At 40.7% G+C, this 27965-nt stretch overlaps 1 protein-coding gene across 4 annotated transcripts in view; it reads right to left on the reverse strand.

Moving 5' to 3' along the window:
* Positions 1-21307: 21307 nt before the first annotated feature.
* SH3RF3 (SH3 domain containing ring finger 3) overlaps positions 21308-27965 on the reverse strand; it is a 425668-nt gene continuing 419010 nt past the window's right edge. For all 4 annotated transcript variants that reach the window (XM_075590306.1, XM_075590308.1, XM_075590307.1 and 1 more), the window contains one exon: positions 21308-27312. In XM_075590306.1, the coding sequence (XP_075446421.1) occupies positions 27144-27312 (169 nt within the window). In that variant the 3' untranslated portion in view covers positions 21308-27143. The remainder of the gene's footprint in view (positions 27313-27965) is intronic.

Genomic DNA, 27965 nt, shown 5'->3' on the forward strand with positions numbered 1-27965 from the left:
TGACAGATAAAATGGGGGAGCTTGAATTAATAGCTGCAAGGGAGCAGTATGATATCGTAGGCATTACTGAAACATGGTGGGATGAAACTCATGACTGGACAGTTAATTTAGAGGGTTATTCCCTTTTTCGGAAGGATCGAACAAAAAGAAGAGGAGGTGGAGTATGTTTATATGTTAAACCGGACCTAAAACCTACAGTATTATAAGGGATGATGTTTATGAAGGGAATGATGAAAATGTAGAGACCTTGTGGATAGAGATTAGCAGTGGAGGTAAAAGTATAAAGAAAATGTTTGGAGGGATATGCTATAAACCATCAAATATCTGTGAGGTTGAGGAAGCTAAAATACTTTTGCAATTGGTGAAGGCATCAAAACTGGGTCATGTTTGCATAATGGGGGATTTTAATTATCCAGACATAGACAGGGGAAATGAGATTAGCATTACAACAAAAGGAAACAATTTTTTGGGGGTTCTTAAAGACAATTATATGACCCAAATTATTGAGGAACCAACCAGGAGAGGGGCTGTACTGGATTTGGTAATATCAAACAATTTAGAAGTAATAACAAATATTCAAGTCCTGGAATATTTGGGTAACAGTGATCATAACATGGTCTCATTTGAAATAAATTATCAAAAAACAGATTACTTGGGTTCAACAAAGACCTTAAACTTTAGAAATGCAGATTTTAATAAACTGAGGTCTAATCTACAAGTAATACACTGGGATGATGTTTTTGCAGGAAAAATGTAGAAGATAAATGGGCAGTCTTTAAAACATTATTTGAGAAGCACACTTATCAGTGTACTTGGTACCCTTGGGTAATAATTATAAAAGAAATAAGTCAAAACCAATGTGGCTAAATAAACAGGTAGGGGAGGAAATGGACAAGAAGAGGAAGGCGTATAGATTCTTTAAGTCAGAAGGGACGGAGACATCATATCAGAATTATAAGGAAAGTAACAAAAATTGCAAAAGGGCAACCAAATTAGCAAAAATGGATAATGAAAAAAAGATTGCAATAGAAAGTAAGGCCAACCCTAAAAAGTTCTTTAAGTACGTTAATAACAAAAAAGTGAGAAAAGAAAATATAGGACCCTTTCAGTGTGAGATGGATAGGCAGATTATTGGAGATAAGGAAAAAGCAGAGGTATTAAACAAATTCTTTGCCTCTGTGTTTACCAGGGAAGAATCAAGTTCAATAGTAGTGCCGCAAGAGGAAGCCACAACCTCCATATTAATGAACAATTGGTTAACCGAGAGAAAAGTTCATAAGCGGATTGAAAAAATTAAAGTAAATAAGGCACCTGGCCCCGAAGGCAAACATCCAAGAGTTCACAAGGAGTTAAGCTCAGTAATAACCAAACCATTATATTTACTATTCAAGGACTCCATTTCCACAGGCTCAGTACCACAAGTTTGGCGTAAAGCAGATGTGGTGCCTTTATTTAAAAAGGGAGCTAGATCGCAACAGGGGAATTACAGATCTGTAGGCCTGACTTCAATAGTGGGGAAACTACTTGAAGGTTTAATACGGGATAATATTCAGGAATACCTCATGGAAAACAAAATTATTAGTAATAGTCAGCATGGATTTATGAAGGATAGATCTTGCCAAACTAACCTTACTTGTTTCTTTGAGGAGATAAGTAGGAATTTAGACCAGGGTAATGCAGTTGATGTGGTCTACTTAGATTTTGCAAAGGCTTTTGATACGGTTTCACACAAGAGGTTGGTGTACAAAATAAAGCAAATTGGACTCAGTAATAATATATGCACCTGGATTGAAAACTGGTTATTTATTTATTTATTTATTTATAAAATATTTTACCAGGAAGTAATACATTGAGAGTTACCTCTCGTTTTCAAGTATGTCCTGGTTAAAGGACAGACAACAGAGGGTTGTCATAAATTAAACTTTTTCAGTTTGGGCAAAAGTCGTGAGTCGAGTACCTCATGGATCGGTACTGGGACCCCTGCTTTTTAACTTGTTTATTAATCACCTTGAGGTTGGGATCGAGAGCAAAGTGTCCATCTTTGCTGATGATACTTAATTGTGTAAGGTAGTAGAATCAGAGCAGGATGTAATTTCTCTTCAGAAGGACTTGGAGAGACTGGAAACGTGGGCAGGTAAATGGCAGATTAGGTTTAATACAGATAAATGTAAGGTTATGCATTTGGGATGCAAGAATAAACTGGCGACTTACACATTAAATGGGGATAAATTGGGGGAATACTTGATGGAGAAGGATTTAGGAGTGCTTGTTGACAGCAGGCTTAGCAATAGTGCCCAAAGTCATGCAGTAGCTGCAAAGGCAAACAAGATCTTATCTTGCATTTAAATGGGCAATGGATGGAAGGGAAGTAAACATAATTATGCCCCTTTACAAAGCATTAGTAAGACCACACCTTGAATATGGTGTACAATTTGGGGCACCACTCCTTAGAATAGACATTCTGGAACTAGAGAGAGTGCAGAGAAGAGCCACCACATTAATATAGGGGATGGACAATCTATCTTATGAGGAGAGGCTAGCTAAATTAGATTTATTTACATTAGAAAAGAGGCATCTAAGATGGGATATGATAACTATATACAAATATATTCAGGGACAATAATGGAGCTTTCAAAAGAACTATTCATCCCACGGGCACTACAAAGGACTCAGGGCCATCCCTTAAGGTTGGAGGAAAGGAGATTTCACCAGAAACAAAGGAAATGGTTCTTTACCGTAAGGGCAGTAAAATGTGGAATTTATTACCCATGGAGACTGTGATGGTAGATACAATAGATTTGTTCAAAAAAAGGCTGGACATCTTTTTAGAAAGGAAAGGTATACAGGGATATACCAAATAAGTAAAAATGGGAAGACTGTTGATCCAGGGATTAATCCGATTTCCAATTCTTGGAGTCAGGAAGGAATTTATTTTTCCCACCATGAGATATCATTGGATGATATGACTCTGGGGTTTTTTGTTTGCCTTCCTCTGGATCAATCAGTATGTATAGAAATATGATAAAGTATCTTTTGTCTAAATTTAGCATAGGTTGAACTTGATGGCCGTACATCTTTTTTCAACCTTATCTACTATGTAACCTGGTTGCGCCTTATTCTCCCATGGAGGAACCGCACCCCCCCCTCCCCTGCCCCTGTGCACCCTCTCAATCCCTCGATTTGACCTTCACGCCTCCAGGATACACACATACCCCTCTGTTGGAGATGATGACAACACCAGTAGTGCCACGACAGGAGGAAAGAATCCTCCCAGACAATCTACCCCCGCCCGCTGCTAGAAGCACACCCAGTCCAGCACTCAGGATTGCTCTGGTAACAGACATCATGGTGAGAGACCTGCATCCGAGCGTCTGGGAGAAATACAAGATCAGATATGGTGGTCTATCCCCAGTTCATCTTTAAACACCACGTCAGTTTTGAGATGTACAGCGAACAGACCTAAAATGTAAATTATAAAGGCAATAAACACAAGATAGTTCTTCCTGCAAATTTAAAGAGAACAATTATGGAAGAAGTGAAGCGCTATTTTAATTTTAACAGTCAACTTGTGAAAACCGTCAGAGACAGCTATGCTCTTTTGAGGATTACAAGGGCTCTTACCTGGACGTCTTCCGACTAACCATTACTACAGGGTTATACATTTATTTTAAAATATAGTTGCGCCGCCAATGTTTTTAATTTAAAAAAAAAGACAGTGGATTGTTTAAATTTATTTAATTGTTTAATGTTTATTTTCTATTTTTCATGTCTGGGGCTGGGCAAAGAGAACGCGCAGGAAAAAACCCTCCTTGGTGCAGGAAACTCTCCACGCAATACTGACAGGTAAGACACAGTGCTCCAATCCATGCATGCCAAGTCCCCTCCCCTAAACCCCGAAAACCCAATGTAAACATGTATCTGTAAAAATCCTGATTATGTGCCTAACCATCTAGCCGCGTATCAGTTTCCATCAATCCTTCAGTCACTGTAACTCAGCAGCTACAATGTATCTTTATATTACTAAGGTAACATTAACTATTGTTACATTTTGCAGCTCAAACTACTGGGAATATTGGCAACAAATTATCACAAACAGGAAATTGTTACAAATATCTTGCACTGCTGGGGAAGTGTGCTAAAATCTGTTATAGAAATCAAAGGATGCTGGATATATTCAAATTGATGAAAAATGGCATTAAGAGTTGAATAAAAGAAAAACTAAAAAATGTCACTTATATCTAATGCAACAAAACTGATTTAACTAAAACTAAATATAGACATGTACTTTTGTACCAATTGTGCCACCTAATTGCAACAAAGGGGTATGATATATACTGTTTTTGTAGAACTCGGCAGTTAAACTCTTTACATAAATTGCCTGGTCACTGCGGTTAAAAATGTGTCCAAAGGTATGTGAAATAACAGCAGAAAAGCAGCAGGTGCATGAGAACCACACTGAGTCATTTAACATACTGCATCCATAAAATAATACATCAGCATCTTCACCAGTGTTATATAAAAGAGACAGCATACATTTCTAACATATACAAATGTATCCCAGAACCAGTGCAAAAACAGAACCCTATTTATAAAAAAAAATGAAATCTTTCTTTATTTCAGTATATCTGTCATGTTGGATGTAGCATTGGGCTTCTCTGTCATCTGTTGCATACATTTTTAAAAATACCTATTTTTATTATTTGTAAGCCTAATTGGATAAAGGAACTAATTGGTCCATAAAACAAGAACCTTTTTATGTAAGGGCGACATGTAAAGAGTTAGTAGTAGGTGTGCGCTGACCGTCGGATCCCCTTATAAACCCTTGTAGTAGTAACTCCTCCAGCTCATAACTCTCCCGCGATCCACATGGCCAATATAAACATTATAATAAGAGAAAAAGTGCACCAAGAAATGTACTGAATAAAAATAGCTAGTACTTTATGTAAAAAATACACAATATTACACTTACATTTTAATTTAAAAAACGCCTTCCATTGTTCCCAAAACCGGGGCTTAAATGTTAAAACTTAGCTCAGTCCTGTTTGTTGTTAACCAAAGACCCACACACATGGGGGTCGGTGAAGGAGAAGGCTGGAAAAAAAGTCCCAGCACTCAGTATGAGGTGCTACAAACACCAGAGCAGCTGTCCTTGGCGTCCTCATAGGAGTGTGTGGACTGCAGTCTTCCATCGTCACGGTCCCAAGCCGTCACGGTGCGTGTAAACTCTTTGTCTACGCATTTCACATTGTTCTAACGCTTCATCAGGGGCTGAGTTAATAGCTCATGTGGGGGTAGTATTTGTACTGAATAATCCCCTTCAGAATTTAGAGCTAATCCTAATCAGATGGGTACCCTTCCAATACATACCCGTTAACACACAATTAATAAAAATACTTAACTAAAAACATAGACATATAAATGCCTTAAAAAACTACAAACATGGTCTCATACATGAACAGTAGCCGAAACATGATTGAATAGCATCTACCTAGAAATCATATCCACAACTCCACAAATGTATAAATTAACCCCAGGAGTAAAGGAGTGCTACAATAATCATATTACAGCTATCATATAAGCATCCATTTGCATCACTATAGAAGTTAATTGCCCTTTTGCAAGTCGAAGTGGATAGACATGTACAGTAAATTAGTCCCTTTAAGGGAATTATCCTATTGACTAAGTTCCCGTATGTAGTACTATCTCACAGCCATATTCTCAAACCTCAAAGAAAGGTAATGAGCAATGACTTATCATAAGAGTGGAGAAGTTACTTGATGTATCACAATGCATCCCCCTATACTTGTATTTATGGTAGCATGAAGTAAGTAGTTCATACATCTGGCTTAATAAGCGCAGAAGAAGTAATAACTGACAGGAACAACCAATAGAATACTCTTTTGGAAATAGTTTATTTAAGAAAGGGTGCTAACTCAATGAGTTCATTAAGTCTTGATGGGGACTTAGGGATCTATGCAGTAAGTGCCGAAAAGGCTTTTTTTCGACATTTTCTCGCCAAAATAGCCTTTCCGATTCAGTAAGCGCTGAAAAGTGGCCAAAATCGGCATTTTTTTGTTCCCAAAAAAACTTTTCGGCATGCGGGTGCCGATAAGCCACTTTTCGGCACTTTTTGAAATCGGCTGAATTCTAGTACCGCGATCAGCTTTTCGCTGCTGATCGGCACTCTATAATGGAGATTTTTACGCCAATCCAGCCCGCCAACTAAAGTTGGCAAGTTGGTGGTGGAGAAGCATCGGCAAGATGACACTTAGAAAAAATCAGGCATTTTTCCTGCCTGGGATTGATGCCGGGGGTCTCCGGAGCTGACAGCTGTTTAGGGCTTGCGGGGGGGGTTGAGGGTGCACTTAACCCCTTCATGACCTCAGCGGTTAATACCGCTACGGTCATGAAGGGGTTAAGCCCTCCCACTACCCACCCACAAGCCCTAAACAAACCACCGTTGGGGCTAATACCCACTTCGGCCACCCCCGCTACCCACAATAAAAAAATACACACAAACAGCCCCACACTAAATAAATATATAAATATATATATATATATAGAGGAGAAAGAGAAGAGAGAGCACGCCCCATAGTGTATAACTGTATATTTAATAAAGGGAGGAGAGGGGGGGGGGGGGGAGAAAACTCACTCACAAGGGTAAGGAAGTTAAAAGCATGTCGTGAATAAATAACCATCATCCGGTATCTTTACTTGTCTTTGCTCGTCTCTGATGTCAGTCTCTGGATAGTGGACGATCCGTGGTCATCAGGATAATAAACAAGCGTGGATGAAGTATAGCGGCATCGGATTGGAGTCCTCAGAAGATCTCCTAGCTGTGTGGCCTGTAGCTGTTACACACACGAACCGGCCTGTTCATGCGCAACGTGGTGACGTAATGTCCGTGACGTAATGCGTAATGACGCTCCCTGACGCCTCCCTTTCTCCTCTACAGATTCCATAGGATGTGGTTCATCCTCTCGAGAGCAGCCGGAGACCCCTTGCATTTAAGTCCAAAACACCTTTGACGAACGAAATCATAAAGGACTGGTTTTTCACTTCTTTATTCATATTTTTTATTTTTATACATTTTTATTATATGTTCCTTTTTGCACATATATGTACTGCGTTATTTTAAGTTATTTCATTGATATTATGTTTATTGTTTATTGTATTTTTTACATAGGCACTGATATTAATTACATTGTTATTTGTATTTACACTATATAATACTTATTTACCACCTATATACCATTTGAGGCGCTGCTTCTTCTTTTGTTTGTTAGTTTATATATATATATATATATATATATATATATATATATATATATATATATATATATATATATATAGCCACTGTAAATATTACTGTATGTTCATTTGCATGTCTTAGACAGGTCTGCAACCCTGTCTTTCCCCATTGTCACCCAGCATACAGCGCTTCCACTGCAGCAAGGGATTCTGGGAAATGACATGCAAATGAGCACTCAGTGCCACCTTTTGTCTCAAACTCGTATTACACAAGCCAATCCTCAAGCCAATGCATGCTGTTTTAAACACAGCTTTTAAACAGAGGCTGGGATGAGATGCAAAGCCATTAGACCTACTCACATACATGTTTCAACCTTGATGGGTATCATCAGTGTGAGGCTGGTCTTAATGGCAAGCAGGTTTGAGACTAGACTAGGTAATCACCACTGTCATTAAGGTTATGGTGGGTAAAAAAAGTGACAAAAACCCTCCACAGTAAAGCATAAAGCCACTGTAAATATTACTGTATGTTCATTTGCATGTCTTAGACAGGTCTGCAACCCTGTCTTTCCCCATTGTCACCCAGCATACAGCGCTTCCACTGCAGCAAGGGATTCTGGGAAATGACATGCAAATGAGCACTCAGTGCCACCTTTTGTCTCACGCTCGTATTACACAAGCCAATCCTCAAGCCAATGCATGCTGTTTTAAACACAGCTTTTAAACAGAGGCTGGGATGAGATGCAAAGCCATTAGACCTACTCACATACATGTTTCAACCTTGATGGGTATCATCAGTGTGAGGCTGGTCTTAATGGCAAGCAGGTTTGAGACTAGACTAGGTAATCACCACTGTCATTAAGGTTATGGTGGGTAAAAAAAGTGACAAAAACCCTCCACAGTAAAGCATAAAGCCACTGTAAATATTACTGTATGTTCATTTGCATGTCTTAGACAGGTCTGCAACCCTGTCTTTCCCCATTGTCACCCAGCATACAGCGCTTCCACTGCAGCAATGGATTCTGGGAATATATATATATATATATTACACCAACAACCCCTATACTCCCCTAACATACACATATATGCACATCAATGATACCATAGGCCGGCGGGGGCCCTCGGGTGTTACCCGCAGGCCTGCAGTACCAATTATGTGCCCCCCCAAATTAATGTCAAAACACATACATACTTATAAAGAAATAACCCCCCCCCCTAACACATACAGTATAGTAATGGGCACAATTACTATTATCCACAAATGGATAATAGTGCCTTTGCCCATTTAAAATACATAAAGAACAATAAATACAATAAATACATATTGCTCTCACCCTTGTCCGGCTGCCACGATGAAGGCCATCCTCATCTTCATCACCGTCCATGCCCCCTCCGATGATGCAAAACATAAACAAGAATAAAAACAGCCAATGTAATGTCCTCTAACCCCTTAATCACCATAGCGGTTATTAACCGCTACAGTCATTAAGGGGTTAACCCACCCCCCACCCACCACTTGGGAGGCCTACATACCCTCCCCCATTACCCCCCCACCCCGTGAGGCCTAACCACCCTTACTCACTCAATACCCAGCCGGGAAGCCTACCCACATACCCTTGGGGCCAATACCCCCTTCCCCAGCCCCCAGTACCCACAATAAAAACAATACACAGCCCCAAAATAAACATCATTATATTTATTAAATACATAACCCACCCCCTGTGCCCCCCCATAAATACATGATTTATTATTTTACATACAGGTTTAATACCCCAGGCCCACGGGAGTCCCCGGTGGGCCTGACAGGTCACCTCACAGACCTACAGTAGCCCAGCACCATGTTTCAAATAGGGTCTGGAGGGCTGCGGGTGGTCCCCACCAGGTGCCATGGTCCACCAGGTGGTCTTCGCGGGTCACCGTGGGCACAATGGGGTCCCCACGGGTAGGCCCGCGGCTGTCTGGGGGGCCCCGGGTCAGACCCACAGGTGTCTGAGAGGCCTCGGGTGGTTCTCACGGGGGTCTGGAGGCCCACGGGTGGTCCCTACGGGTCCGCGGTGCCCCCACAGATTCACAGGGTCACCGGTTCTTCGCCGCAGGTGTCCCCCGTGGACCCGGCAGCCCTTTACCCGTGAGAAGCCCGAGGAGACCGCAGGTGGTCTCCATAGGTCCCCCGCAGACCTGAGTAAAAAACCCTGTATGTAAAAAAATAGACATGTCCTATACATTAAATACATCAATCCCCCCAACACATACAGTACAATAATGTGCAAAATAACTATTATCCAGATAGGGATAATAGATTATTTGCCCATTATTAAACACATTAAGTAGCATAATAAAATAAATAAAGTTCTACTCACCTCATCAATAAGAAGCCCCCTCGCCAGCAAAATCTGTGTCCTCCGTTGCCAACAAAATACATAGCCAATACATTGCAATTACATTCTGATATCAATTAACCCCTTAATCACCTTATCGGATAATAACCACAAAGGTAATTAAGGGGTTAACCCACCCTTTACCCATTCATTTGTACAGTGGCTTCATCATGCAACTATATATATATAGGGATTGTTGGGATTTCTTCCCCATAACGCTACACCTTGATGTTTGTGTTTCCCCCCCCCCCCTCTCAACCAAGGGAGTAGGTCCGGTGATTGTATTGAGTGTTTTCTCTGTTTCAGTATTGCTCCCGTTGGGTGGTGGGGACCCTTCTATAAAAAAAAGACACAGAGAGGGGGGGGAGGATTACTGAGGTGAATGGTTCAGTATCATCACTAGATTGTGTACTTAACACCTGAAATGAATTAATAATGGTAAGGTGTCCCTAGGGTCCTTATTTTCATAGTGTCTGGGTGGTCTTCCCATTCCTTTTGTTTGCCATCCCATCTCATTAGGTGGTACATTTGTGCCATAATTAGCCCTTCCTCCATTTTAATTTTCATGGGGACGCCTTTTATTTTTTGAATACCTTTTGTTATTATTTCCATTAGGGTAATATGTATTCCCTGTTATTGATTCATTTAGATATGTAGTCCTCTGATTATTTGGTTTATAATGCTGATTGTTTCTACCATTAGTGGCAATGTTAGTATTGTTCCTATATTGATGGGAAGGGTTAGGAGCCGATCCTACACTCTATGTTCAGGAGTATCCTCATCTACAGTGCCCAATTCATTATTTATGTACCAATTACATTGTTTGTTAGTCTCATAGTCCAGTTTATCTCTATTATATTTCTTCTTTTTAAGATTCATGTGATGTATCTCATACACATCAAGCTTCTCTTTTAAACCTTAGTGAAAACCCGGCACGGATCTAACAGAATCCTTACAAAATCCTTCTAATTAAAACGAAAATGGAAATACAGGAATGTCTCTTTTAAACACCATTTGTTCTGCCCATAGCACGAAAATGCGATGTGACTGAGAAATACATGAATTACAGAAGGGAAACTAAAAAAACTGAAGTGCTCACATTAACAAATAATATGCCACGAGTACCAAATATCACACATTTATCTCCAAAGCTGTGCTGCGCAACAAGGAAAAACATAGAAGAGTACTTGAATGAAAACTTTACATTATTTTAATTTGTCTATAGCTAATGTTAGATTTGAGTGTCCTGAATGATATAAACAAGAACACAACACAAAACTAAACCTTTTAAACCTTAGTGAAAACCCGGCACGGATCTAACAGAATCCTTACAAAATCCTTCTAATTAAAACGAAAATGGAAATACTGGAATGTCTCTTTTAAACACCATTTGTTCTGCCCATAGCACGAAAATGCGATGTGACTGAGAAATACATGAATTACAGAAGGGAAACTAAAAAAAACTGAATTGCTCACATTAACAAATAATATGCCACGAGTACCAAATATCACACATTTATCTCCAAAGCTGTGCTGCGCAACAAGGAAAAACATAGAAGAGTACTTGAATGAAAACTTTACATTATTTTAATTTGTCTATAGCTAATGTTAGATTTGAGTGTCCTGAATGATATAAACAAGAACACAACACAAAACTAATTTTTGGAAATTGCCATAGCATTGAATGGGGTTAATGCAGAGCTGTTCCAACCCTTCCCCAAAAATCTCTCACATTTGCATTTAGATTGTTCAGTGGCAACACTTCTGAATAAGATACTTTCCGTCTCTGTCAAAGAAAACCTGATTGTTACTTAACACAGTGGCAGTCAAATTACATTTCCATTAAAGCAGGTCCAAGACAATTATCTGGGAAAAAGTGCTTAATAAAGTTGCCCACTGTCTGCTAAATGTATTTTCCAGAAGCCAACTGTGACGGTGAGGGGGTAATCAGGCTCACAATAAAGGTTAAGCCCACTTGGTTACCCCTTATCCATGTTGTGTTGGGGTTCAGGAGTGTCAGCTCTTGAGCCCAGAGTTTATCTATGCATTGTGTAAAATTATGCGACAATAAATAATTTTCTATGTTTTACCTTTATAGGTGTGCCAGCAAGCAGAGATTACTAGGGTATGAGTTTCAGGGTGCGGAGAAAGTCTTACCAGATTGTGCCTGGATAGTCTGGGTCCAGAGTTGCTGGATATCCCAAAAATGTACCCGGGAATCAAGTCAGAATCCCAGATATATATACTGTAGGTACAATGCTCTGGTCAAAATCCTGCCGTGAAAATGCTTGCGTGACTCACCGCTAGGATTCTCTGCTTCAGCACAGACCAGAAAGGTAAACGGGGCACAGGGATGTGTGGTATCCCTGAATCAGTGAAAGTGTCCCTGGTATAAGGGAGGATGCCCAGGTAATGCCCTTATCACCCAGAACCTGTTATAGGGTTTCTGGGGGTGCTCCAGCTATACATGAGGCTGTGAGGATTTCCAAAGTCTAAGTCGGGTTTGCAGTGTGTGAGGGATATGGCTAGTGGGAATAAAAGTGCAGATTCTCATTCTTTCCTTCATAACCAAAAGACTTAGCAGGTAGAATAGTGTAAAGCATACTTTATTAAACAGGTATGTGTAAAGTGTATAATGCTGGTGCCCAGTATGTGAGCTGGGGACTTCCAGTTCCACGGTTCCAAGAGACCACATGGCTACAAAGCTTGGGGCTATCAAGTCTGCTCGGGTTCCGGACATGAAAGCCTCAGAGGTTGCCAAGATGTGAAAGCCGGGTACCGGAGTTTGGGCTCAAGTATTCGCATCCTGGGATGAATGGAAGTCATCTGACCACCATTTGCCCCAGCCCAGACTGTGTGGAGCCTAACTCAGTGGGTGGCTTCTACCTGACAAGTGGCAGAGGTGCTAGGTTGGTGCATGCTCTTGTCAGAATCCGAATCCACGCTTGCCCGGCTTAGATAGACTGGCAGCATTCTGAGAGGGTGGTATAATTTTTCCCATTCTCAGATTGGCTGAAAGAACTCTGAAATACTATAAGAAACCCTCAGCCAATCCAGACGAAAGATTCTAAGCGCGAGAACAGCAGCAGTAAATTTGAAACGACCAAAAGTTGCTCTTGGAGAAATAGCAGCGAGCCAGCTTCAGAGAATAGAACGTAGCTGTCGCGGCTGGGATTGCAAGCCAAAAACAGTTCCAGGACGTTTGGTACTAACTCCCGGTCAAGGGATTTCGGCGTCTCCAGATGAAAAAGAGCGGTGGCGTCAGGAACTTCATGCCGATTTGAGTTCCAGGACATTTTGGGACAAGTCCTGGTCAACCTAAAAGCTTTGTTATCTGTTCTATTTTACCTAGGAAAGTCCAGTCTTGTAGCCTGGACCCCCAGTAAGTGTGTTTTCTTCTGTATTTTGTAATCCACTGTGTGTATGTCTGTTTCTATGGAATAAATGACAATTTGTTTTACTATCTTGTTTTGCTCTGTGAATGATACCAGTAAAAAGCTGTAAATACCTGGTCTCCTGTGACACCAAGTCCAACTAGCGTTCAAAAGAAGTGATGGAGAAGCAGAGTGGAAATACAGAAAAGGCAGAAGGAAAACAGTGAAGGGAAGGAGAGGAAAGAGCAAACAAGCAGAGAGAGCAAAAAGAAAGAGAACAGAAAGACATGTCTACAATGGTTCATTTTAATGTAAAATTCTAAAACAATATTTTCTTTAAAGCAGCAATTCCAGGTAGATTTAAAAAAAATCTTACCTGATCTGGGACGTCCTCTAGAGTTCATTGCTGGTCCCGTTGTACAGAGACCCTCTGGTTTAAAAGTTTGAGCCTGGTGTGGACAGGGGGTTCACTGCGCAAACAGGGGAAACAACATGGCCACCGGGGTCTGGCTTCGCTTGGAGGGCCAACCAAAAAGCTGCAATATGAGCACCAAATGATGTCACAGCTTTCTATTGGTGCCCGTGGTGGCCATGTTTGAAAAACAATTTGTGTGTGAAAACCGTCACGAAAAAAAAGCTACAAATATTTCTGGAATCAAAGGTTAAAAAACACATAAAAAAGGGGCATCCCCGATTGCCCATTAAAGTTGATAATAATAATGCATTCATTTTACATGAAAGTTAAAATGTCACATAGAAGTACTTCATCACTTTATGCCATAACATTCACTTCTGCTGTCCTGCAAGCTCTCTGCCGAGAGCAGATATAATGTTAGCCAGGAAAGAGAACTAATTTGTGTTGTGACAGCTAATTCATCTGTGCCATTTTTAACTGAAAGTGTCTTACCACCTAATTCAACAATGTCTGCAAAGTGTATACTACAGTAGCACACATTATATATATCCAGTCTTAAACAATTTCTCCAGGGCTTTAGTTGGCAGACCAAATTCTCCTTAAAATATATAAAGCATTAAATACCGATTTAAAAAAAAATGGGTTTAAACCCACCACCCTTAAAAATAAGTGCAGCATTAAGAATGCTCCCAAAATGAACCAATCTGAACTGCATTAAAACACCACACCCCCCAATAACACATATTATCCTAAAATATATTTTACCAGAATAATAGACATGTCCACTACACCTATATATTTTTCTTGTGTAATTTACTATATACTGTAAGTATTTATCTGTGTATTTTTGTCACATAGGATGTAGCATTGGGCTTTTCTGTCTTTTGTTGTATACATTTGGCCACACTCAGTAGCTCTCCTTTTGACACATATATACAGTTCAACCCCGTTATAGCGCGATCCGGTATAACGTGGATCACTTATAACGCAGTTTGAGCATGGACCCCGAATAAAAATAAAATAAAAACCTTTTTTTTTTGCACACACACTGCACACACACTGCACACACACTGCACACACACTGCACACTGCACACACTCACAGCACAATCACAGCACACTGAACACACTCACAGCACACTGCACACACTACACACACACACACACAGCCCCCCACCTACTCCCCTACCCCCCTACTTTTGGTGTCGGCTGCTGGCATCGGAGCGAGGCTGGCATCGGAGCGGTGCTGGCATTGGAGAGGGGCTGGAGGGGGGGGCAGAGTGGGGCTGGCATCGGAGCAGGCTGGCGGGGGGAAGTGGCTGCTGGGGGAAGTGCGAGGGGAGTTACGGTGGCTGCTGGGGGACATATAGGGCTGCCGGCACCTCAGCCCAACTCTTGCACCTCTTCCTCCCTCCCCCCTCCTGCCAATCGGGTGCACAGCGGACATTTAAAAAAAATTAGCACGACCCCGTTTATAGCGCGGTCAGATCGGGTGGCCCCCGAGGACCGCGCTATAACGGGGTTTAGCTGTTATATATACAGCTAAACCCCATTATAGCGCGGTCCTCGGGGGCCACCCGATCCGACCGCGATACAAACGGGGTCGCGCTAATTAAATTAATTAATTAATGAAACAAATTTAAAAATGGCCGCCGCGCCCGGGGTTCCGTGTCTACAGAGGGGGGAGAGCTGGGATCGCATCATCGCACTGTGCTGCACTGTGCTACTCGCTACTCCTTCCTCCCTCCTCCTCCCTCCTCCTCCCTCCTCCCTCCTCCCTCCTCCCTCCTCCCTAGCAGTCAGAGAGCTGCAGGCAGTGCTTGGAGAGTGCGAGGCTCAGGGCTGCAGCCTCCTCTCCATGGCAATTTTACTCACATGTCCACTGATCACCCGCACAGCAGCTTCTCCTGCTGTCACTCGCAAACTTTTCAGGGACGCCGGGGGAGCCTGCCTTGTCTAGGAAGAGAGCTGTGTGTCTGTGTGTCTGTGTGTCTGTGTGTCTGTGTGTCTGTGTGTCTGTGTGTCTGTGTGTCTGTGTGTCTGTGTTCCTGATAGCTTCTCCTGCACTACACCACAGACATTCTATCCTGTGGGGGGGAGGGGGTTAGGGGGAGAGGTAGAGTGTGTGTGTGTGTGTGGGCTGTGCAGTGTCCTGTGAGTGTGTGTCCTGTGCAGTGTCCTGTGAGTGTGTGTGCTGTGCAGTGTCCTGTGAGTGTGTGTGCTCGTGCAGTGTCCTGTGAGTGTGTGTGCAGCGTGCAGTGTCCTGTGAATGTGTGTCCAGTGTCCTGTGAGTGTGTGTGCAGTGTGCAGTGTCCTGTGAGTGTGTGCAGTGTGCAGTGTCATGTGAGTGTGTGCAGTGTCCTGTGAGTGTGTGTGCAGTGTCCTGTGAGTGTGTGCAGTGTGCAGTGTCCTGTGAGTGTGTGCAGTGTCCTGTGAGTGTGTGCAGTGTCCTGTGAGTGTGTGCAGTGTGCAGTGTCCTGTGAGTGTGTGCAGTGTGCAGTCAGTGTGTGCAGTGTCCTGTGAGTATGTAGTGTCCTGTGAGTGTGTGCAGTGGTGCATTGAGTGTGTGCAGTGAGTGTGCGTGCAGTGAGTGTGTGTGCAGTGAGTTTGTGTCCTGTGAGTGTGTGTGCTGTGCAGTGTCCTGTGAGTGTGTGTGCTCGTGCAGTGTCCTGTGAGTGTGTGTGCAGCGTGCAGTGTCCTGTGAATGTGTGTCCAGTGTCCTGTGAGTGTGTGTGCAGTGTGCAGTGTCCTGTGAGTGTGTGCAGTGTCCTGTGAGTGTGTGCAGTGTCCTGTGAGTGTGTGCAGTGTGCAGTGTCCTGTGAGTGTGTGCAGTGTGCAGTCAGTGTGTGCAGTGTCCTGTGAGTATGTAGTGTCCTGTGAGTGTGTGCAGTGGTGCATTGAGTGTGTGCAGTGAGTGTGCGTGCAGTGAGTGTGTGTGCAGTGAGTTTGTGTCCTGTGAGTGTGTGTGCTGTGCAGTGTCCTGTGAGTGTGTGTGCTCGTGCAGTGTCCTGTGAGTGTGTGTGCAGCGTGCAGTGTCCTGTGAATGTGTGTCCAGTGTCCTGTGAGTGTGTGTGCAGTGTGCAGTGTCCTGTGAGTGTGTGCAGTGTCCTGTGAGTGTGTGTGCAGTGTCCTGTGAGTGTGTGCAGTGTGCAGTGGCCTGTGAGTGTGTGCAGTGTCCTGTGAGTGTGTGCAGTGTGCAGTCAGTGTGTGCAGTGTCCTGTGAGTATGTAGTGTCCTGTGAGTGTGTGCAGTGGTGCAGTGAGTGTGTGCAGTGAGAGTGTGTGCAGTGAGAGTGTGTGCAGTGAGTGTGCGTGCAGTGAGTGTGTGTGCAGTGCGTTTGTGTGCAGTGCATGTGTGTGGAGTGAGTGTGTGTGCAGTGAGTGTGTGTGCAGTGAGAGTGTGTGCAGTGAGAGTGTGTGCAGTGAGAGTGTGTGCAGTGAGAGTGTGCAGTGAGAGTGTGTGCAGTGAGTGTGTGTGCAGTGAGTGTGTGTGCAGTGAGAGTGTGTGCAGTGAGAGTGTGTGCAGTGAGAGTGTGTGCAGTGTGTGCAGTGTGTGCAGTGTGCAGTGTGCAAAAAAAATTAAATTTAAACATTTTTTTTTTAAATGGGAGCCACGTGAAAATTGCGTTATAACCGATTTTGCGTTATAACGGGTCGCGCTATAACGGGGTTTACCTGTATATATATATGTATGTATATATGTATGATGTGGTGGGTTTTGGGGCTCTGAGATTGCTGGGATTGTGTTTATTACTTCAGTTTAACCCCTTCATTACCTCAGAATTTAGCCACTAAAGTAATGTAGCTACTTTTATTATTATTATTATTATTATTATTGTTGTTGTTGTTGTTGTTGTTGTTGTTGTTGTTGTTGTTGTTATTATTATAATTACAATAGTATTGAAACAGGGGGTTTCCGGAGCTGAACCACATGAATTAATTAATGTCACGTGACCGGGACATTGCATCTTTCAGGGGATGCAAGCATCAAATAAAAGGGCCTATATCTCGAGAAGCAGAAGGTCCAGAGGGCTGAGATTTATGCGGTTATGCTCCAGAGACCCGGTGCTTCAATACTATGTAATTAAAATTAAATAAAAACATGAGATCGCCTGTTAGAGCTGAGTAGGGAGAGGGACCTATTATCTCTGATCTCACTGCACAGCTCTTGCATATTGGTGCAGCCCGGTAGGATTAATGCAACGGGAGACCCATTCAGAAGCAGGGACCCCGCACTTTGCTGTGATTATCCCACATTTGATCTGCACTTCACCAGCACATGTGCTGTGCAGGGTGGAGATAAAGCTGGCTGCATCTGCATTAAGTGTGCTTGTTTTCTTGATTAAGTAGATTATATTATTATTATCTATATAGAAAAAGCCTAAGGATGTCTGCATATCCCTCTGTGATAGGCTCAACGGCCTGTCACTCACCCAGGGACAGCCAATGAGACTGCACATTGTGTTGTTGTGTGTAATGAGAATGTACATTGTACTGTGCAACATTTTAACTGTTGAGTTCAAATTGGAGGTGAACAATACAAGAATTGGACTTCATCATGCTCTCTAAATGCTCTGACAATTTTATTGCGTCTAAAGACGTACTTTCCAAGTTGCTGTGAAACCTTCAGTACTATCCCAGACCTGAATTATACATTTGCTATTTCACATCCTACTCTTCATCTCCTCCAATACCTGGGAACTCTCTCCTCCTACCTTTCTCTCTCTGCTTCTCATTATGCCCTCCCTATTGCTTTTTCTGTTTGTTGTTTTCTCACTCCTTAGTAAAATGTTCTGTTCTCTCCAACTTTCACACTCTCCTCCTATCCACATTTCTTCATCTCTCCTTCCCTCCACCTACTGTATGCTTGTACCTATACACTGCGCCACTATATATGCACCTTTCCCAACAACTTCTACACCCCTCAATAAAAAGCACCCCCAAAAATCTTCTCTCACCTCCTCTCTCTCTACTCCTTCTTGCTGCTGGGGATAGCTCTCCTAATACTGGACCTAGCCATATACACACCTGCTCTCAACCAAACCTCTCTGCCACCTCTTTCAGTGCGAATGATTTAATACTGACAAGCCTTAAAACTCACCTCTCAAAAGAAGCATACCAATAGCCTGCACTCATGGCTACTGTCCCACACCCACAGTCACTCCTACCAACCATGGGGGCCAAGCGCTGCCATCTACTGGACTTTTTCCCTCACCTGCTGTCTCTGTAAGTCTCCCAACATATCACTTAGATTGTAAATGCTCCGGGCAGGGATTTCCTTTCCTATTGTCTGACTATGCTAGTCTGAGACTGAAACATTACTACTACCAAAAACATAGCTATAGTAATAACACCACTTTAAAACTCACCTGAATGACTTACCACTTGAAATTGCTATCACTCTGCTTCACTCAGTAGCCCTTTGAATTAAGACAGTAAACACAGTCTGGTGCATTAGAATACTTTGTTTATTTAAAGAACAAAAAACATTCTTATTGTTCGCCAACTGTAACCAGGTAGGGCTGGTATTTCCTCAATAAAACTGTTAACATTCATACGTAGAAGCATTTTCAGGTTTGTGCAAAGTACAAAGGAATTTGTTTTCACATACAGTTTAATTACATAAGATTCTGCTTTGTACAAAAATGAGTCTGCCGGAGATAGACAGTACTCACCTCCATGCAGAATCCACAGGTAAATCATTGTATGGTACGCAATATACAACCGGCATTGCCTTTCCTATTGGCAATTGCTATTTTAGCATGGTATGTTCTACACTTGTACACTTTAAATTGTATCATTTGTCCCTTACCTGCTTTAAAATCCTGCAAATAATTTGTGAATCTCTGTTTTACTGTGAAAATGGATTACGAAACAAAACAATAAAAGTCTATTCAACAAGATTTGGAGGGTATTACTAAAAAAAATCTAAATAGGTTTTCTTAAATTCTCTCTCTCCTGGTTGTGCAACAGTAACATACAATACTAACCTATTGTTATGATTTTTCTTGCTCATTGTATGCATATAACTGAACACAGATGACTGAGTTTGTTGAGGAGCATGTTGCTATACAAATATGTCCCTGAATCTGAATATAATCCATGACCTGCGTTGAACAGTTAACCATTCCTGAACAGCGGTTCATCTCGGACAGAATTTCACACCGTTATGTCACAGCTGAATTAGGGGGTTATTGAAATACCTTTCTGGTTGTAAAACCTGGGCAGTATTGGTGCTAACAAATTGCTATATTTATTCAAGAAAACAATTCCGTTACTTTCAATGTTATTCTTTGCAGTCATAAATCTGCTTTTGATATGTACAGTGATTTTGCTCCCAGGACACGTTGATAATGAGCCCTATTATCATTTTAAGCAGAATGTTACAGTAGCTGACATTCACAATGTGACTTTTTTTATTTCAAGCTTGTTCAACTACTATATCTATTGTTTGTGATGGCAAAGTCTATTTTGTATAATACATTTCATGGTCTCAGAATGTGTCATTTAAAGCTATGGTGGTTATTCACTAAAGTCTCTCGTTTGCAAATAGGGGGCACAAGAATTGCACCAGATTTATAATAGGGAAACCGCCATGTACTTTTAATGAGATTCTACGGTCAATGTGGTGCTGTTTATTATGCTGGTTTTGCCCCAGTTTTGTAGCCAGGAGACTTTACTAAATAATTCACTGTATGTTCTAACAAGACTCAGAATTCTCCACCTCCTCTGACGATGCGCAGAATTCTACTGTAACTATACAGGTGTATTGATAATGACTTTCTCCAACAACTGGCCAGCAATTACATTTACAACTAATAAGGTATGATGAATTAATACATCTACTAGGAGTATATTATCCAGTAGAGAATTTATTAACAATGTGTCGAACCTGACAGGCAAAACGGCTAAGTATCAACGTATAAAAAGGCAATTTAATCAGTGTGGATAAATTCATATCTCACTAAGAAGTGGATATAATCATGTGAATTAGGAGCGTTATATATTAATGGTAGTAGATTCAAATAAATGGTTGCTCACCTACTACTCTTCCATGAATCTATCTGATTGTTGTGTTTTATCTATGAATAGATTTTCTTTAGAGGGCACATGAATATCTCTCTGAAAAAACAAATTTACTTGTAGAGTATCTATAGAATGAAAATGAAGTCCAATTAGGTGGGTAACTCAATATATTTTCAAGTGGCCCAAACTCCTCAAAACAACCTAAATGAGTATATTGAATTACCCCCATAATCTTTTCTCAATATATCCATGATAAGTTTCATTTGTCATTTTAAAAAATAGTTAAAAGTCATATGAATAGAAATGTCAACATTTGCTACTTGTTGAAGAGGAACATTTGATCTTGCCCAATGACATGGTGCATATGCACACCGCCACATCCAATGCTCAAGAAATATAAATACACATTTTAAGTCCTAATATAAGGGGTACATTAGATCCAGCTCACAAGATGTAAGAACTCTGTTATCAATAGGCCAAAAAACAAACAAACTGGGACATTAATGGCAGTAGCAAATCTCAGATATTGTTTAGATATAATAAATACTTCTAGTTCCAAGATGCTATACTCTTTGGGGCCAGGGTGCTTGTCTACTAACGTGTCGTTTTACACTTGGTGCTCTTATCACTATATTTTTGGATTTTATGTGTGCTGTTTCTGTAAAATGTTTGCTATATGGTTAGCTCCATATAGCTACAAAATGTATATATATATATATATATATTATATATATATATATATATATATATATATATATATATATATATATATATATATATATATTTATATATATATATATATATATATATATATATATATATATATAAATATATATATTTTTTTAATGGGTTTCATTTGTGGTTATATAAACAATTAATTGAATCCATTAGAAAGTTTGAATCCTTGAGTTACTCTCATTTTGTATAAGGTCACGCCAGAAACCAGTCTAGGACAACTTGATGCAGCCACCTGCCACGGGCACTTTTCCACAGCCAACACACAGCTGATGATTAGCCACTGAGGGCAGCTTGCTGCCAGCCATCTCCCAGCAAAGGTAACCCCCAAGCTTACCCCTTACTCTAAAAGCCCCTAATATTAAGTCCTTTCCCTAAAATCCTAGCCCCTAATGCTAACACTAATCTCTACCCTAAAAACCTTAACCCCTTGCATTAAATCCCCTAACAACTTACCCTAAAACCCCTAGCCTTAACCCCATACCCTAAAACCCCTAACACCTTACCCTAAAAGCCCTAGCCTTAACCCCTTACTCAGTGGTAGAACTCCCATTAGGCGGAGTAGGCCATAGCCAAGAGTGGCAATTTTTGGGCGGCTGCAATTTTAAAATGTACAGGAAAAGTATTGGAAGTTTGTCGTGCTCGTGCCGTGTGCTCCGTTTTGCGTTATGCATGTGCATATCACCCGTCTCTCATTTAGTAATGAGTTACTATGGAAGAAAACGATTGAGTTCAATATAAAAAAAAAATGCCCAAGAAGAAAGTGAGAAAGAGAAAGAAGTGCTGAGAAGAGCTGGCAAAATGGAATCTTTTATTTCTAAAATTAGCAGTGCCACAGCCAATACCATAAGTGATGTAGTTGCAGACAAATTAATAACTGATACAGTATTAATCAAGAAACTAACGTGGAACAATCAAGGACTACTGTTGGTCAAGAGCAAAATGCCATGGAAGTGGAACAATCGACAACGATAATCGGCATTTCAACTATACAGTATATAACAACGACCCGGCTAAATGGATCATAAATAATTTAAGTCGAAACCACGTGCTTTGTGGTTGTGAAACGCGTGGAGGTCACGTGAGGTCACCATACGCGCTTGCTGTCTGGCTGGGTGGAGACTGATCCGGGTAGTTCTTGCTGTGTTGTCATCTCCGCCGCTGGTGCAGTCCGGACCTTTGGCGTCAGCGAGCGGTTGCATCTCGCACTACTTGGGGTAAGTGCCCACCCCCCCATCAGCCCGTACCCGGCAGCAAGTCTTGCCATAGTCTGCTGCATTGGGTATTTATTTTTGTGACCACAGTGTCTGTATTTGTATGTGTTGTGTGTGCACAGTGTGCACTGTCTTGCCAGCTATCTATCTGGCATATTTTAGTGTTAGAGCAGCGGTCTAGGAACCGCTTGCCTTGATTGTGTTGTGGTCTGTTGTGGACCCTTAACTTTTAACCCTTGTGTTTTTACTATATTGAATACATTTGCTACCATACACCTAGTAGGTGTTGTGTTATCAATTGCATGTCTACACTTATGTATACACCTATATATCAATAGAGCACTGCTCTTTATATCTGGTTATTAACCCCCGGTGCGCTCTGCGTGCATTTCTGTTCTATATCTAACTGTCAAGGCCAGTCTTATGATAATGCCAGTAATATGTCCGGCGCCTATTCAGGACTCCAGGCACAAATCAAACAACTAAATCTTCTGGCTGAATATGTTCCATGCGCTGCCCATTCTTTAAATTTAGTAGGAACTTGTGCAGGTGCAAGTTGTAAAGAAGCAATGCGATTTTTTGGTGTACTCCAGGAACTTTTCAACTTTTTCACAGTATCCGTACACCGATGGAAAATATTTACAGTCTTTGATAAACGTCAAGTTAACATTTAAACGTTTGTCAACAACTCGATGGTTAGCTAGAGGTGACGCTTGCCGAAGTCTGAATCAGTGTTGGTTGGAGATTCTGGAGACTTTAACTGTAATTGAAGACAACTCAACAGAAACGGACATCAGCCAGAGGGAAGCATGAGGGTTACAAATTCGTTTACAATGATTGGAAACCGCTTTTGTAGCAGTTTTTTGGGGTACTTTGCCCGATTGATTAAATGTAACCAGCAAAAAATGATTGCAGTGTCGATATTGATATTTCCATTGATATGAAATTATATAGTTCTCTTATTAATTTCATACAATTAGAAATGACTTTAAAGAATTTGAAACAGACGTAAAATTAATGTCAGATGAACAGCAATATGAAACAACAAAATCTCGAAGCAGTCAAAGAAAAATTCAATTCGATGAATCGCGGGACGGCGCGTAGCCGATATCAATTTCAAATGGAATAATTCCTTGTTATTCTAGATAATTTGCGATCTGAATTAGAAAAATGACATTCTGCGTATGAACTCGTGAATGATAAATTCCCTGTGCCTAGCAACTTAAAGAGATTTGAATTCAGCAGAAATAAGAAAGCGTGCTACCTATCTTGGTAACAGCTTTCCAGAAGATATTGAAATGAGTATCGCCGACAAATGATTGCATATGCGCGAGCACCTACTCCTGGAAGAAAAGCTGTCAGTGTCAGTAAAAGACGTGCAAATGGATACGTAAAAATGGGCTCAATGATTTGTATCCAAATATAGACATTGTACTGAGGATATTTAGAAGCACAGCAGCCACAAGTCGTACTCCAGAACGCTCTTTATTGTGCCTTCGGCAGATAAAAATAGGATTGAAGAATGTCGGAAGATGTCCATTGAATCTGAGATATTGTTATCAATATCTTATGACATCATCAAATCGTTTGCCGAAAGAAAGGCGAGGTGTTGTGCTTTATAAATGTCAAAGTAAATTCATAATTTAATAAACAAACGATGTACAGTAAATGTGTTTTCTTGTAGCTTCGCAATGCTATAGATATTTAAATTATAAGGTGCAGCAATAAGCTTAAAGCCTACGGGCGGGAAAATGCTACTGTAAATCCACCACTGTCCTTACCCTGAAAAGCTAAACCTTAACCCCTTACCCTAAAACTCATAATCTGAGCCTTTACTCTATAATACATAACTCCTAAACCTAAAACTCCTAAAGTTAACCCCTTAATAACTTTTCTTAGCGGCGAGACGGCCGGCAGTGAGTTGGCTGAGGCAAGTTGTCTCATTACACCAAGAACATCTCAATTCACTTTGCACTGGGAAGAGTGGGAAAGCAAGCTGCTGGTGTAGCCAGAGATTGGGAGCCGCAAGTGAAGCCTCTGAGGGTCAAATGCGCCAACTGGGATTTATGTTGCCCACCAATAGTCTAGACACTAATAATATCTAAATATTGTTTTCGTTGTGCTGTTACTCATACGAAAGGAAATTAAACTTCAACATATAATCTTACTGGTGTTTATCAGTATAAGGACGCCATTGCAACATACTGTAGCATACACAGATAAAAGGTTATATGCAATCCCAATCTTAGAGATTTTTGATACACAGTTTGAAGAGGTCAACGATTGTGCTAATGATAGAATTTGAGATTTATCATTCTAACAGTGTGTCTATCAGCTCCTCCCTAACACCTCCAATAAACACTCCCCAAATGAAGATGTTATTATATTGACTCTAACTGATATAAGTACAGACTACCTTGCTTGGCATTTATCTGACTTCAAATATATATATTTTTACGTTGCTATATAGTCCCCATGGTGTTATTGAGCAGCTGTATCCTCCACAGAAATCCAGGTAACATCGTGACATAAAGGCGTGGCATATGAGTCTATTGACTAAAAGGCTGTCGTTAGCAATCAATAATGGCAGTAATAACTGCTAACTGCAATTGCCACTTGGTGATTAGTCCCAACAGTGTGACGCCTGAAACTATTGTAGTTATAACGGTGAAGGATACAATACACTGCAGGGGTTATATACTAAAGTCTCCCACCTGCAAGACTGGGACAAAGTCTGTGCAAAAGAAGTGCACCAGATTAATCAAATGAAAAACTCCCATTGCTTTCAATGGGAAACCTTTTCTTTGATGAATACAGTATGGCTCTGCTTTTTGCACAAGCTTTGCCCTATTTTTGCAGCTGGGACACTTTGGCAAATAGACCCATACTTGATTTGGCCTATAGACTCATTAAACCAATACCAATACATTCCTGTGATCTTCGTGGTTTGAACTGTGTCAAGAGTTGGGGTGCATTTTTTTAAACAACAGATATATCTATGGAAACTGTTTTGAAATATACATTTGACAACATTTGCGTTGTTTGTATTAAGATGGTTAAACTAACAATATTCCCTTATTAACCCCTGTGGCCTGCAACACACACAAATGTAAATAGGCTTATATTTTACAATTTCTCGTCTGATCGATTCAAATCTAACTGAGTTATCTTTGTGGGGTGAGGTAATCCGGGGATCTTTCCAACAATTTCGATTGTTCCATTTTTTGCTTGCAATTCCCTAGCAACAGGTACTGTAATTGTCTTCCTGGTTATAACGTTTCAACATGGCTTCTAACACTAATTCCACTAGCTATCTGAGATTAACCATCATCTCCTATCTCCTGACTAGTGGGAAAGATGGCTCAAACATTGTTGCAGTCAAGAAACAACCACTAGTTATTGATTCCAGTTCTGCTAGCTTGAAATAACACTTCACATTGACTCATACATGTTTACTTGATTATGGAGGCAAGGAAAACAAACAAACCTGGGATACTATGAAAAGCAATAAAGTCCGTAATATACAAATCATAGCTCATTGAATGTCACCATTCTGTTTGTGCTCATGTTTGAACTCTTTGATATTTGGAAATGTTCAGTTCCTTTTCATTATTGCACTGGCATGTCCCTAGATGCCTATATTACTTGCTGGTCATTGATACTTATGCTCTATGAGTAGGAATGGAATTGCTGTAAACTCAGACAGCAAGAAACTCAATTTTTATAACACCATTTTAGAATCTTTACTTACATTTTACAAGGAGTGAATAATTAAACACCACCTTACAATCAGTAGACATGGGACCTGCAGTGTTCTTTTTACTAACATATAAAATTCAAACAAATGTAGTCTATGCTCTAGAATCCCTTCCTGTGGTATCCACCATTTGTACGATAATGACGTGTAATGCTCAAAAAGCTTGTGAGTTTTGAGGGATCCATAATACAGATCTCTGCTTAACTCCTGTATCCCCCTTTGCAGCTTTGCAGTGCCAGAAGCCCAAACTATTCAATCTTCTTCAGTTCCACTATGAAGACCTTACCACAAAACAATCTTGATTTTACAAATAAAAGCAATATTCAGGGATGTGGTGTTGTAAAAGTATGTATTTGGACTAAACTTTCCATGACAAACATTCCATAAAGAAATGTAGTCATTGCAGATGTCACACTGATGTCCACATAGGGACTATACTATAAAGCATATATTTTGAAGCATATCTGACCATAAAAATGTCAACACGTTTTGTTGGTACTCACTTCTTATTTTCTCAAATGTACATTATAATATGTGATTCCCTGTAGCCTATCTCTTTTACCCATGCCATCCCCTTTGCATAGGCAAGTAATAAGAACACTGCAGTTCAGACAAATAAGTTACTGTAAAAGAAAAGATTCATATATATTTTTTTTAAAGTAATTTCATGTATCATTTATATATCACAGTTAGCAAACAGAGTCCAAATGTGCATCCTCTCAGTCTATGATTCCAAGTGGAAGGCACTACTTCAACATACCATTGTATGTCCGGGTCACTGCTTTCTTTTCATCTTGGTCTGAAGGTCCAGGGGTATCTTTGGAAGTAAAAATGGTAACGGTTATTGATAAAGTTTCCCTTTGCTTTGTTATCTTGTGCTTATTCTCTTGTGATATGACCATCATACGCCACTATTTTTCTCACAAACTACCCCCAATTTTGGATGCTCCTTCAGTTCATATGGTATCCTCCATCTTCTGAGAAGAAAGCAGTCATCAGAAGCTTTCCACAAAGCTTCCAGGAAAGAGCCCTGTCCTCCCGTTTCTCTGTAAAGTGCCTTTATACCAGCCGTCGTCTCGTTTTTTCTGAACAAACACAATGTCTCCTTCTTTCAGTTCAATTTCCGCCTCACTCTGTGGTGGGTATGGCACAACGACACGATATCTGAAACCAATATAGATAAATTCAGCTGGATAAACGCTAAAAATGCATAAACAGTGATATAGCATCTCTAAAGACTGATAACAATGTGGAAACTTTGAGCTGTGAGATGTGGTCACTGTTTGGTCACGGACAAACGTCCCATTCCGTGGGAGTTCTGCAGCATTGTTTCGTAACTATTATGAAGTAGAGAAGGTCTGTGCAAAGGAGACGTGGGATTTTTTCAATTGGAGTCAATTGTAAAATGGCTCTCACCATACAATGTGTAAGAAGGTACAGTGTAAAGCAGTGTTGTATTTAAGGCCTTTACTTGCAGCCATTTTAAATTCACTCTATTAATATTACTTTTATGTACTTCTTGCTAGATTCCTCAAAACCTAGATGAATTTATTACTGTTGCATACAGTTATTTCTAAAAAGACATACTGTGTGCAATAAAGATGCAAGTGTGCAGGATACTGTGTAAATTTTTTGAAACCTGTTTAGAAATTACAGTAGGTTACTAAAATTAGTTATTCAGATATTGCGCTTGCTATGAGGCATATAATGTTCATACTGCCAAACATCATCTGATACTTATAGTTACAATAGTTATTTTTTTTAAACCTTCTATTCTATAAATCTTTTATTCTAACATTTTACACAGCAGCCAAGTA

Source organism: Ascaphus truei, chromosome 3, assembly GCF_040206685.1.
Source record: "Ascaphus truei isolate aAscTru1 chromosome 3, aAscTru1.hap1, whole genome shotgun sequence".
Taxonomy (NCBI): domain Eukaryota; kingdom Metazoa; phylum Chordata; class Amphibia; order Anura; family Ascaphidae; genus Ascaphus; species Ascaphus truei.